This window comes from Canis aureus, chromosome 9, assembly GCF_053574225.1.
Source record: "Canis aureus isolate CA01 chromosome 9, VMU_Caureus_v.1.0, whole genome shotgun sequence".
NCBI classification, from domain to species: domain Eukaryota; kingdom Metazoa; phylum Chordata; class Mammalia; order Carnivora; family Canidae; genus Canis; species Canis aureus.
In genome coordinates, this window is record NC_135619.1 from 34,766,062 (window position 1) to 34,780,003 (window position 13,942).

At 34.2% G+C, this 13,942-nt stretch overlaps 1 protein-coding gene across 9 annotated transcripts in view; it reads left to right on the top strand.

Moving 5' to 3' along the window:
• The window catches only part of KTN1 (kinectin 1), a 111,883-nt gene that overhangs the window by 53,447 nt on the left and 44,494 nt on the right, over nt 1–13,942 (top strand). For all 9 annotated transcript variants that reach the window (XM_077909397.1, XM_077909392.1, XM_077909394.1 and 6 more), the window contains exons 6-12: nt 1,751–1,867; nt 4,407–4,547; nt 7,565–7,671; nt 8,700–8,832; nt 10,205–10,292; nt 12,887–13,053; nt 13,467–13,535. In XM_077909397.1, coding sequence (XP_077765523.1) covers nt 1,751–1,867; nt 4,407–4,547; nt 7,565–7,671; nt 8,700–8,832; nt 10,205–10,292; nt 12,887–13,053; nt 13,467–13,535 — 822 coding nt within the window. The remainder of the gene's footprint in view (nt 1–1,750; nt 1,868–4,406; nt 4,548–7,564; nt 7,672–8,699; nt 8,833–10,204; nt 10,293–12,886; nt 13,054–13,466; nt 13,536–13,942) is intronic.

Genomic DNA, 13,942 nt, shown 5'->3' on the forward strand with positions numbered 1-13,942 from the left:
GAAGGGCTCATAGGAACTATATTTCTCAAATTCTGGCAAGTTAAAATGCTCTTTTGTTGTCATTATATCTGAATGATAATTTGGTGGGGTATAATATTTCTGGGTTTCACTCTCTTGAAAATTTTTCATGCTTGCATTGTGCCGTCCTCTACACCTATAGCTGGATAGAGATCTGAGACCACACTGAATTTTGCACTCTTTTCATGTATTTTTGTCAGACTATACTCTCACAACAAAAACATCCTTTGGGCAATTTACCTAAGTATTTATTATTTATTGGATTTTTCCAGTGTCTACCCTACAAACTTGATTTACAGACATCAAGGGATTCAGCTTCTTTTAAGTTCATCAGTAAAGTTAATATGGTTTTGGCCTTGACTCTTGTGTCCTCTTTCAGTATTTCTTTGGATAAAGCATGTCTTTCCAATCATGATATTTGTCCCTTAACATAGTTGAAATAATGGGTATTGATTAAGCATATACTAAACCTTTGCCTGTTATCTTTATCTTTTATATTTTAATGCTTAAAAATAAAAGCTTTTTGTTTATTTCTCCTTATTCTCTCCACCCTGGACTCTTTCTTACCATAGTTCAGCAGTGTGTCATTTTCTGTTCTCTGCTTCGAATTGGATTGTATTTCTGAGGTGGTGTTACTTTTACTTCCACTCTGGGTTTTGCCAGCTCATATTTCATCTCATTCTCTGGTCTGTCTTTGAGCTTACCTTTTTTTGTGCGCTCTGTTCTTTGCTCTTGTTTTTCCAGAAATGACTGCTGTAAGATTTTTAAAAATCATGACGATATTTTTTTTTATCACAATTTTGTCTGCTCTTTGACAGTCTTTTTTGGGTGATTTTTCTTGTCATTTGTTTTTTGTTCCTTTCCGTCCTTTTTTCATGTATCTTGCATAGACCCTGTTTTCTTTTTAATCATTACTCTTTAGATGAGCATATTCTTCTTGGATCAACTCTGGCCTGGAGATTGATAATGAAAGGACCAAGGCTAACTGCTGTTTTCCTCAGGCTGTGTGTGAAAATAAATTATTTTAGTCTTTTCGTCTTCCTGGGTAAAAGACTTAACTACTGAGTCTCACTATAGAGAATTTCTTTCGACTCTTCCTAACTAGCTGCTCTCTTGGAGTAAACTTTATCTGTATGATTTCTTCTTCATTCCCACTTCTTTAGCTTCTTGAGGTCTTTTTTCAAAAAGAGTCGTATTTTCTTTGTTCCTCATGTCAAATGGAAGATTGTTGGTTTTTCCTTTCAGAATATGCCGGTTAATTACAGAGAACTAGGCACCAGGGCACTTCTGTAGTCTTGAATATATTTTAATGGGGTTGTCAAGCACTTGTGTTTGATCTCCACTACTTTTGGCAGTCTTTTCTGATGTTATGTTTTGATATTACAGGTGATTGTGTCATTTTGGTTGTTTGCATTTTGGTTTCATATTCCTCTTTTGATCTTTTATGAGGAGAAGGGGGAGACTGCTACCTTGACTATGGGTTTAAAACTGGAGTCTTAGAATTCTTTGAAAAAATTTATTTTTTGGTTGATATGTATCCTATTGTATGCATCAGAATATAGAATGATACAGTGACTTTCACAAATGATATTTCACTGACTAGTACTTGCCTGTGATTCTATTTTATGTATTGTGAATTCTGCATTGGCCTAAGAATGTTAGATATTAGATACTTCATTTTCATTAGCCCATGTTAACTTTTACTAATTCTATATTGATTTCTCAATTGTAGTCAAGTAAAGGAGAGTTGACTGCACTTGTGCATCAGCTTCAAGAAAAAGACAAGTTACTTGCTGCTGTGAAGGAAGATGCTGCTGTTATGAAGGATCGCTGTAAGCAGTTAACTCAGGTGAAGACATTCTTATATTTAAGGGATATGTATTCTGAATCAGGAGCAGTGAAGGATTTCAGAAATTGTCTAATTATAGATTTAATTATATAACAAATTTATACCCAGTAAAATTAAATTTCTTATAGAATTATGGAAGTGTCTCACTTTTTCACGTTGTTATAGCCTACAGTTGAATTATACATTTAAAATAACAGTGCTTCTAGATATATTCATTTCAAATAACAGAAGCATTTGGACATTGGGAACATGTTTCATTTGGATCTGACCTAGAATTAGTCTCTAAGGAAGCACAAAATTGGGTGTGATCTTGTTTAAATCCAATTGGATAAATGTGAAACTCTTAATAGGTAATTTATAAAGGTTCTTGTGATAAATATAATTTTTAATCAGTGAAGTTCTTAAAACCTCAGAAATTTTACTCTGAGAGTTTAAAAAAAAAAAAGACCTTTAAAAAAAAAAAAGGACCTTTAAAAACTCATGTAAAAACCATGTCAAATGATAAAAATTTCTAGGTAGAAAACAGATCAGTCCTGGGGATGTAATGTACAGCATGGTAACTGTAGTTAGTAATACTGTATTATATATATGTGAAAGTTGTTAGTGTATCTTAAAAGTTCTCATCACGAGGAAAAAAATTTGTAATTATAGTGGTGGTGATGTTCACTAGACTTCTTACAGTGATCACTTTGCAGTATATACAAATACTGAACCATGTTGTATACTTGAAGCTTATATAATGTTCTATGTCAGTTATATCTCTCAAAAAAATTACATAGACTGAGAATGTAATTGAGATTCTATAGAAAATATAGTCTTCCTGAGGTACTTGTTTGTCCTTTTAGGAATTAGATACAGGAAGTGAGGTTTATTTTTTTTTTATTGTTCATGAAGCTACTTGATGACATTATGAGGATAGCCTCATTTGAATATAAAACTTTATGTGAATTTGAAATAAATGTTAATGGAAAAACTTGGTCAGCATAAGGTTAATCAAAGTTGTTACTAAAATAAGCATGTTTCTGGGGCACCTCAGTGGCTCAGTGGTTGCGTGTCTGCCTTTGGCCTGGGGTCCTGGGATCGAGTCCTACATCAGGCTCCCCGCAGGGAGCCTACTTCTCCCTCTGCCTATGTCTCTGCCTCTCTCTCTCTCTCTGTCTCATGAATAAATAAAATCTTTTTTTTTTTTTTTTAAAGCATGTTTCCTTAAGATTAGACACTAGTTTTCTGTGGCTACAGCATCTTAACTATAACTTAAAAATTAAGAAGGGTACCACTTGGTAGTAATTCATTGAGCCATATACCTAAAAGATGTGTGTACTTTTTTTCCTAAGTGTATTCATATACATTAGTGTAACACTTTCCAGATGTAAGTAAACTCTTATGGGTACATAAAAGTACGTAAGTTTTTTCCAAGTACATAAAAGTATATTAATTTGGGGGAGTGCCTCGGTGGCTTATTTGGTTAAATGTCTGACTCTTGATTTTGGCTGCGGTCATGATCCTCAGGGTTGTGAGATTGAGTGTTGGGTTCCATGTTGGGTGTGGAGCCTACTTAAGATTCTCTCTCACTCTATCCCTACCTGCCTTCTCCCAACATGTGGGTGCACACTCACTTTCTTAAAAAATTTAAAATTTTGTCACTTTCTTAGAGGAGGTGTATAAATTGATCATACCTGCCGATAACTTGAAAGTTGGTTGGCTCTTTTTTACTTTGATAATTAATATTCTAGTTCATGATAGTTGAAATACAAAATGAAATCACCCTTTTAAGATTTGGCTTTTGAGTATAATAAGATTTAGAGTTCTGATTTTTTACTTTGTCTTATTCTAAGCTTCCGTTTTGCTATAAACATGTCTTTTTTGTAAGCTTCTATTCTGCTATAAACAGGTCTTTTTCTCTTTCTTAGAAAAGAGACTTCTTTTTTTCCCCTGCTAGGTTACTTTTTTAGGCCTTTTTCTAAACCCTAAAAAAGCTAGTATCTGCAAATAATAGAAAATTAATTGTTTTGCCTTAAAACTATGCTTAAGATCAAGTTAGAATGTAGGATTTATTCTAGGTTCACTTCTTTAACTCTTAGACCAGAAAGTGCATTTGAAATAAGAGTAAACAGAATAGCAAAGTGTTTATGAAAGTCATTGATGTAAGGGTAGATGTAGGTAAGATGCAGAGACAATTTCTCTTTCTTTTTTTTTTTTTTAAAGATTTTATTTATTTATTAGAAACAGAGAGAGAGAGAGAGAGAGAGAGAGAGAGGCAGAGACACAGCAGAGGGAGAAGCAGGCTCCATGCAAGCTGACATAGGACTTGATCCCGAGTCTCCAGGATCACGCCCTGGGCTGAAGGCAGCACTAAACCGCTAAGCCACCGGGGCTGCCTGACAGTTTCTTTTTTAAACCCTTGATCTCAAGCATGTAGTTATTTCAAAATTCATGATTATTGACATCATTTTTGCTGATGCTAAAAATGTTTTTTATTATAATCGTATGGTATTTAAAAAAATAATTTTCATAATTTTTTTCTGGTTTATTCTTCTAGGAAATGATGTCAGAGAAAGAAAGAAGCAATGTGGTTATAGCGAGAATGAAAGATCGGATTGGAACATTAGAAAAGGAACATAATGTATTTCAAAACAAAATGCATGTTAGTTATCAAGAGACTCAGCAGATGCAGATGAAGGTATTTTTTTATTTTTTGAAAACAAAATGAAATTTTGCATTCATTTAATTAGCAAACTTAAAGTGCCTAATATGTGCAAGGCTGTGTGCTGGGTGATGATCCAATGGCTAGCTACATTGGCTCCCTGTCTGTAAGTAAGCACCTTTCCAAGGTGGGGATGAGGCAGAGGCTGGAAGCTGAAATACTCCAGTACAATAATGTAGTCCTGCTTTATCCTCATCACTTTCTGTGGTTTCAGTTACCCATTGTTGGCCGTGGCTGAAATCCGATGATTCTCCTTCTGACATACTGTCAGAAGGTCAATAGTAGCCCAAGACTGTGCATAGTGTCTGCATCCTTACCTCCCATCTCATCATGTAGGCATTTTATTATCTCACATCATCACAAGAAGGGTGAATTCAGTATAGTATATTTTGAGAGAGAGAGAGATCACCTTCATGTAACTTTTATTACAGTACATTGTTACAGTTCTGTTTTTAGTTATTAATCTCTTAACTGTGCCTAATTTATAACTTAAACTTTGTGATGTGTATGTATGTATAGGAAAAAAACAGTATACCTAGGGTTTTAGTCCTCTGCAGTTTCAGGTAGCTACTTGGGGGTCTTGGAAGGTATTACCAATGGATAAGGAGGGATTATTGTAGAGGTAAGCATGGGTGTTTTGGAACCTTTGGAATGGGATGTAGGGAAGAGGAAGATGATAGTGAAGACTTGCTAGAAATGATAATATACAAACTGTGTTGAATGTTTTAAAACAACTAGGCATTATTAGGTGAGAGAATGAAAAAATGGGCACTGGCTTATTACTCGGTGTGATTACTTAGTCTCATTCCTAGAGGTGATGGTTCAGTGGGTCTATTTTTGGGGCCCAGGATGGATCTTTTAATGAGTACATCCCAGGTGTTTCGATAGAGATTGCTCAGTGATAACAGTTTGTGAGAGATGCAATGTGAGTTTTGGTGTTTGGAAATAAGGGCTACGATGAGGAAAAAATTTGGAGATGTAAACAGAGGCCCTGACTTAAAGGGCCTTGCATACCTGAAGAGTGGGAACCCATTAGAAGAGATTAAGAAACTCAGCAGTTTGATTATATTAGTATTTTAAATTATTACTCTGGTAACAAAATGGAGAGTGGAATAAGAGATAATTGGAAGGCTTTTGCAGGAATTCCAAGTCTGAGAAAAAGAGTCTAAAATCAGATGTTGAGAATGAGGGGTTGAGTTTGAATGATAGAGAAGAATTAGAGATGGGGCTTGGTGATGGAGTGGAGGAGAGAGTAAGAGCGAGCTGATATTGAAGGATAACTCCTAAGGTTTTGACCTAAGTAATCTGTCTCTGGTCTTACTTTAATCTCTCTTCTTTCATTGTTTCAGAAGTGTTAGTTCTTATTGTCTTTTCTACAATTATTCATTTTCATGAATCCATCTAGCTCAGGACCAGTGGTTAGTTGGTTTGTTATCTCTCTCTCTCTTTTTAAGATTGAAATACCACTTTTATCATTGTTGAAGAGGGTGTTGAAGAACATGATTTGGGTCAGGCTGTCTAGTGGGCATCTAATATTCTCCTTATTTGAACTTTCTGGACCAGTGATTTTTTAAAATTATTATTGCTAGCTGATGCTTCAGTTTGGAAACTCATCATCACCTCAAATTTAACATACATCTAAAATCAAACTCTTAAAAAATAAAATAAAATCAAACTTGTTTTTGATCAAGTTCTTATTTTCCAATATCTGAAGCATTATTATCCTTATGATTGAATCCTTTGACTTCTCTCTCTTCCAGTTTATAGTTCTGAAATCTTTAAGATTCTTTATTTCAAGGTACTCTTGCATTCAGTTATTAGACATCACCCATCACCTTAGTTTATTATTTCATGTTGGCATAATTATAGTGTCTTTTCAATCTCTGATTTCCATTCTATCATGTAAATAGTATCAGATTCTTGTTTGTAAGGTATTACTTTGATCCCATTGTTAGTCTGCTAAAAAAAAATTTTAAAATAGTCTTCATTGCTAGCAAAGTCCCAGTGTTTTCCATGGACATACACTAATAACAAAGAAGAAGTGAATGAATCTGTTTTCAGGTTCTTACAGTGTCCACTACTCTGTGCTTTCATTTGACCCAATTCTCTATCTTTCCAACCCTCAGCCATTTGAGGTATTCTTTCCCATTAATAAATAAATTATAGAAGAACTGATTTTTCTAGTCTCAAGTGATTTTTTCTTTTTCTTAATTGCTACTTAACTACTAATTTGGAAATTAGTCAAATATTTGTGGTATTTTTATTGAGGGTGGCAGGTGATTTATCATTTTTATTTTTCTTTTTTAGAGGTCAGGATATAGGTTCTATATGATAAGTTTTCTGAAAAACAGAAACATATACTTTAATTTTTCTACTTGAGTAGGTTTTCTTAAAATTAAGATTATTTCACATTCTAAAGTAAGATCTATTCTTATGGGAATGTAAGATGCACTGTTCTTCATCTCTTGGTTTTGTAATTCTGAAATAAGAGGCCAGAATATTTTTGTGAATAAATTATTGCATGACGAATTTTCCATCTATTTGGTTATAGCTCAATTTGTAACTTAATAAAAATATATTGGACAAATTTCACTTTTTAAACTTCTGATTACTAAAATCTTTCATTAAAAACTGCTGGCATAAAATTGATAGAGGACAAAGATAGGATTATTTTGTATGAGTCTATTGGGTAGAAAAGAAATTCAAAGTCTTTTATTTCTAAAACTATATTTCTATTTGTATTTATTTTACATTTCCAGTATGATAGCAGCTAGCATCTACTTGCATTCTTGAATGTTGGCAACTTGTATTTACTTTGTATTCCCCACTATCAAAATGTAATTCAGTTTTTAAATTTGTTTATATTTATTTGAGAAAGATGGTCCAGACTTCATTCTATTGATGCTTTTTACATACTCATTATAATAAAATTTCTTTTAAGTTAGCTTTGGCAGTTATTGTTTCTAAATCTTATGTTTGTAAAATACTTCTAGTTCCAACAAGTTCGTGAGCAGATGGAGGCAGAGATAGCTCACTTGAAGCAGGAGAATGGCATATTGAGAGATGCTGTCAGCAACACTACAAACCAACTAGAAAGCAAGTATGTTCCAAATGCTTTATTTTTAATTGAATGGCAGAATATTTTCATTGAATGGCAGAATATTTTCTTGAACCATCAAAATGATGTTTGGTAGTAATTGGGTAGACTTCTGTGTTTTACATTTGTTTCTAAAGTGAATTTTCAAAAACAAATTTCTTGTTTGGTAAAGAACTTTTTTAGCTAAACTGTGTGATATCTACTAGTGCCAGCAATGGAACATTGTCTACAAATTTATGAGATGGAATTTATAAGTTTTAAAACCTCTATCCCCTTTAACAGTAGTTCTTAAAATTCATTATTCTGAAGGGCATCTGACATGTTCATTAAAAAAGCATATTGTTGAGTCTTACCCTTAAAAGATTATGATTCAGTGGCTCTTAGGTGGAGCTCAGGAATCTGTATATTAAGACACATTCCTTGTGATAGTGATGAAATCGTCTCTGGGCCATATTTTGAGGAACTGTGCCTTAGAGAAGAATTAGCATGCTTACAAGAATAAGCACTCTGACTGATTTTTATTTTTTTAAGATTTTATTTATTTATTCATTAGAGACACACACACACACACACACACACACACACAGAGGCAGAGACACAGGTAGAGAGAGAACGAGGCTCCACATAGGGAGACCGATGTGGAACTCGATCCCAGACTCCAGGATCACGTCCTGGGCCGAAGGCAGGCGCTAAACCATTGAGCCACCCAGGGATCCCCTGACTGACTGATTTTAATAGATTTTCAGGACACCAGTTTGAGGGTGACACTGTTGACTGATGCTCATGATTGTGTGGTCATCCATTTTCCTTGATTATTTTATGGCGATTTTAGAATTTGTTTAATTGTTATCAGAATTATTCAGAGATTATACTCAACCAGACCTCATTATTAATAGTCTCTTACAACATTTCCTTCTCTATTGGCTGTAAGTGGAATTTCTCAGAAAAACAAATATTAAATGTGTTTTGTTTATTCTTCTTATGTGTTTGTAATAATAATAGAAGGTTCCTAATCCACTTATTGTTTTCAGGCAGTCTGCTGAACTAAATAAACTACGCCAGGATTATGCTAGGTTGGTGAATGAACTAACTGAGAAAACAGGAAAGCTACAGCAAGAGGAAGTCCAAAAGAAGAATGCTGAGCAAGCAGTTACTCAGTTGAAGGTGATATATTCCCACCTTTATTTATCATTTCATAAATAATACTTAATCCAGGGATCTAAATGTGTATGTAGGTTTGAGAAATGTAATTTGAGGCTTAAAGGGACCTGTAGTTTAAGAGCTGTTTGTATGGAAGCATGTATAGTAGTAATGAGAGAATTGAGTATAGGCTTGAGTTTGAAGTTAAAGACTGAAGATAGGAAAAATTAAATTTGCTGATTGATGGATACAAACAGAATTTCTCTGTAGGGAGGTTAGGTTTCACATGTGTGAGGCAAAAATCAAGTAGTTTAAAATTACCTTTAATATCACTTACCACCATAACTTGGATTTTTCAGTAAGTTCAATAGAGTGTATTTTTCTTCCACCATTGGACTAGATGATTTTCCTTTCCTTTCCTTTTCTTTGCACAAGACCGAGAAATGCTCCAGTAGCTTTTGCTTGAGCCATAGTATAAAAAAAATCAGTTTCTTTAGATAACCAGAATGGTAGTACCATGAGAAGCTCATGCTGAGAAGTGATGCACAGGGTTGCTCAAACTACAGAGGAATAGATTTGTTTTTTTGCACCTCATAGCATACGTACATTGAGTAGAATGATAAATAGAACTGTCCTTTCCTCCTCTAATAGAGGATTTATTGAACATACAGTTCAGTTTGCGTAAGTCCAATATATTAGATTCTTTCCTAGATCATTGATAGAATTATACCTGATATCATATCCAGAGTGGTAGGGGTTAAAAGGACTTTGAGAATAATTGAATGTGGAAAATGGTACAATTTGTTTTCTTGAAGTTTTCATGGGTCTCTTTGGGAGATTGATAAAATTGTCTTTTATTAAGATGTGTCAAAAAAAAAAGATTTGTCTGGCTGCTTTGTTTACTGCTGGTGCTTACAAATATGGAGGTTCCATATGGATATGGATAAGCAGATAAAGGATACTAAAGACTGTCATCATTGAAGTATCATGGATTTTTTAGTATCATGGATACTAAAGTCATCACTGAAATGTGCTATACCTCAGAATTTGAATTTTAGGTCCCTACTGAGATTTGGCAGTAAAGATACTATCCTGTCTTTTGAAAGCATATCAGCTGACGAAGATAAAAATGGAAACAGATCATAGCTAAGTAGATGAGATATATACATAGTAGCCTAGCTATAGTGATCCACCTACACAAATACTCAGTTTTTGTAAATCCTGCATATTGGAGGGTAGAATGACTGTGGCTGATATCTTTGTATATAATAAGTCTGGGCATATCTATGTTTTATTAATGTAGGGGACTATTGGAATAAGCAGTTATTTGACGAATAAAGAGAGAGGATGCTTTTTTTTAAATTTGAAATCCTCTGATTGTGCTGACTTTATCCAGGTTCAACTACAAGAAGCTGAGAGAAGGTGGGAAGAAGTCCAGAGCTATATCAGGAAGAGAACAGCAGAGCATGAAGCAGCACAGCAAGGTAAGGGGAGAGATACTCATGTACATTCAGTATATAGTTCTGGGTAAGATTTTCTCCCCTCTCTAGAGATGAAGAAAGTATGAGTTGACCTTTTTGTTGAGGACAATAAAAATAGCTTTTGCACTTCCAGAGTACCTTTATTTTTTTAAGAGTTCCTAGACTTTCTAAAATAAATTTTCTAGTGCTCGCTTCGGCAGCACATATAATAAAATAAATTTTCTACTAGCTTTATCCTGAAGCATTAAGTTGCAGATAATATTATAGTTTATAATAGGGTAATAGGAACTTAATTGTGTATGTTTCCTTTCTGTAGTTACTCCTTTTGGTTCTTTGATTACCTCCTTATTTTTTGTTTGTAAGGGAGGATCCCTGCATTGTGAAGAGAAAAACAGCAAGAGCTTTACCATTTCAAATAGTTGACTTAAAACCATCTACTTAAATGTTAACTTTTATTACTTATTCTTAATTTGGTGAATCCATCTGATAGATAATGAAGCTTGTATTGTGTGCATCATTTGTCTACATTACTCCTTTTCCTCCCACAGGAGTCAGTGAACTAGTAAAATACAGTTCCAAACAGTAGGATAGATCATACAGAGTTTTGGCTCTTTAGACCTTTGGGTTTCCTCTGATTCCCCATCCCTGCCACTCTTCCACCCCTGTATTTCCCTTTAGCTTAATATTTAAATATATTCAAGAACTTTAAAGACTTTTTTCTTTATGTATAAAGTTTATGTTAAAATACATTTATTTTTTAAATTTGTATTTTATGCTCCATCAATGAAGCACGTATGAATTTTAACAAAAGAATTGAGCTATAAACTATATATATTTCTCTGTAAACCATAAAATCTCACTCTTGCGAGAATCAGTCACTTTTACTTTTAGTATTTTCCATCTTATTTCTAAATAAGCATATTATTTGTACATGTACTGCTATTTCTTAATAGGCATCTGTTGACTTTCTGTTACAGGAAATGAAGACTTAACACTCCTACATCATTCCTCCCACCTTCCCCTCATTCTACTGATAGGATTATGCATACTTCTTGATTATGTCAGTATCCATTGTTTACATCATTATGACAGTGTAACTCAGTCCTGAGCCAAGATAAATATTAAAACTGTAAATCTCATGAACAATGTTGTTTAATTTCCTAGAGCTAATTATTGATTTATGTTATTAACTTGTTTGATCCTTGTTTTATGATTTAAAATTTTACCTGTGTTTAAACTCTTACCTCTCCCCTCTCCCCACCTCTCAACATAGGAGGTACTGGAGAATCTTTTCAGTTTTTTCTAGAGGCCTGTGTTAGCTGTGCCTCTGGAGTTGGCATCTTCCTGTTTCAGGACTTGTTTTCTTGGCTCCATAGCTGTCTTCCTGAGACTACCTGTGTTCTGGATACTATGTCACCACCATCTTTCCTGCTTTCCTCCCTCATTTAATCGCATATCTTTTAGTCCCATGAGAGTATGCTTTTAAGAACATATGTTGAGGCCTTGCATACTTGAAAATGTTTTTATTTCTCCTTCATGCTTGATTGGTAGTTTGATTGGATGGAGAGTTCTAGGTTATAAATGTTTTTTTCCACAGAATTTTGAAGGCATTAATTCAGTGTTTTAACTTTTACTGTTGCTGGTAAAGAAGTACTGTGCTCTTCTGAGTTCTAATCCTGGATATGACCATTATATTTATTAAGGAGTTCTTTTTGAGTTGTATTTCATTCTGTTATTAATGTCTTATTATGGTAATAACATCTTTTCTTAAAATGTGCACACACATGCCTTTTCTCTTTTTCTCTGTATTTGCCTCTCTTCCTTGGTGGTAGTGGTGGTAGACTTGTTTATGTTTAGGGCCAAGATGATAGCTCTCATAATACCTAGTATCTCCATTTCCCGAGCCTTTCCAGATTTCTGAAACACCTTTCTTTTCCAAATTAGTGATCATCTCTCTATTCATTATATCTTAATTTCTGTGATTTGGAGTTAGTTATTTTCTGATTGCATCAAAGATAGCTTGTGTTTGTTTCTCATTTTCTCTGTTGTTTTGGGGTCATTGCTAAGAAGAGAAGCAGACAGAAAAGTTGTACTTCATTCTACACCAGAACACTTGTCAGCGCTCAGCATCTTTCTTTGTTTTCCAGGTAGGGGAGAGTACAGGGAATTTATAAGAAATTCACTAGATAACTTACTAAAGTGTCTTTGGGGAAATAAAGAATGCTTTCAAGAAGCAGCATTTTTAAACATTCATGTACCATTCGGTTGACACATTTATTGAGTATGTACTGTGTACATACTTGGACACTGCTCTGGATACATACTTGTACATACTTGGACACTGCTCTGGATATAGAAAAAAGGCAATTCTGATCACAGAAAGCTTGCTTCTTGGGCGAAGAGAAGAATTAGTACAGTGTGACAGGTTCTGTGATAAGGTAAGTCTAGACTGCTCAGGGGAGTCATGTGCAGGAGGGTAAGAAGAAGAGGTATTCAAGGAGTTTTTTCCAAAGGAGGTAATGCCTACACTAAAGATGAGTAGTAGTAGTAACCAGGCAGAGGAAGATAACTTTGTAAAATGTAATGCTTTGTTACAGATTTGCAGAGTAAGTTTGTGGCCAAAGAAAGTGAAGTACAGAGTCTGCATAGTAAGCTTACAGATACCTTGGTATCAAAACAACAGTTGGAGCAAAGACTAATGCAGTTAATGGAATCGGAGCAAAAAAGGGTGACCAAAGAGGAGTCTTTACAAATGCAAGTTCAGGTATCTAATTCTCTTTTTAAAAAATAAAGGTGGATCATGGCTTGATGTGTCTCTGTGGGAGAAAGGAGATAGTCTACCTTATCCAAATTCTGGAGTGGTGATGAATAATTACAACTTAATCATTGAGCATTTGTCACAAATGGTGTGTTTGAATATATGCTTAAAGACATCTTCACTCACAGTCTTAAATTCTTTGTGTTAGATTAGGGTTAACAACTTATATTTTTTACCGTATATATCAACTCTCAGAATAGAGTGCCTAGTCATTGTTGTTTAAATTATGCCTTTTGGAATCTAAGGATGTCTTTTTAAAGATAAACAGAAGTTTATACCTCATTTTGTTCATATAAGTTGGTATATTTGTTAACAGCCCACTTTTCCTCTCTTTCCTTTTTGGTTGCTTTTTCTGAAAGGATATTTTGGAGCAGAATGAGGCTTTGAAAGCTCAAATTCAACAGTTCCATTCCCAGATAGCAGCCCAGGTAATTGTGCTTTCATATTGCTTGTCATTGCTAATATAATAATAGTAACAGCATATTAATATAACTATATAATATATAATATGTAGAAATATATAGTGTAACAATATAATTCTTAGCCATTAAATTAATCACTTGAGTGCCTGTAGAGTGCCAAGCACTGGATTAGCATTTGGAAAACTAGTCAGTGAATCAACAGTGATGATCCTGATAATTATGTATAGTGCTGTGGGAAAACACCAAGAAAGAAATCCGACTCCAACTAATGAAGCGTTTTTACCATAGGAGGAAGAAATGTTCATAATCTTGACACAAAATAGCAGAAATTGGTCAAATAGTGTTAGGAATAGTGGTTTACATATTAAAGATGCTCACTAAATACTGACCAGCCATGAGGGAAGTACATTTTC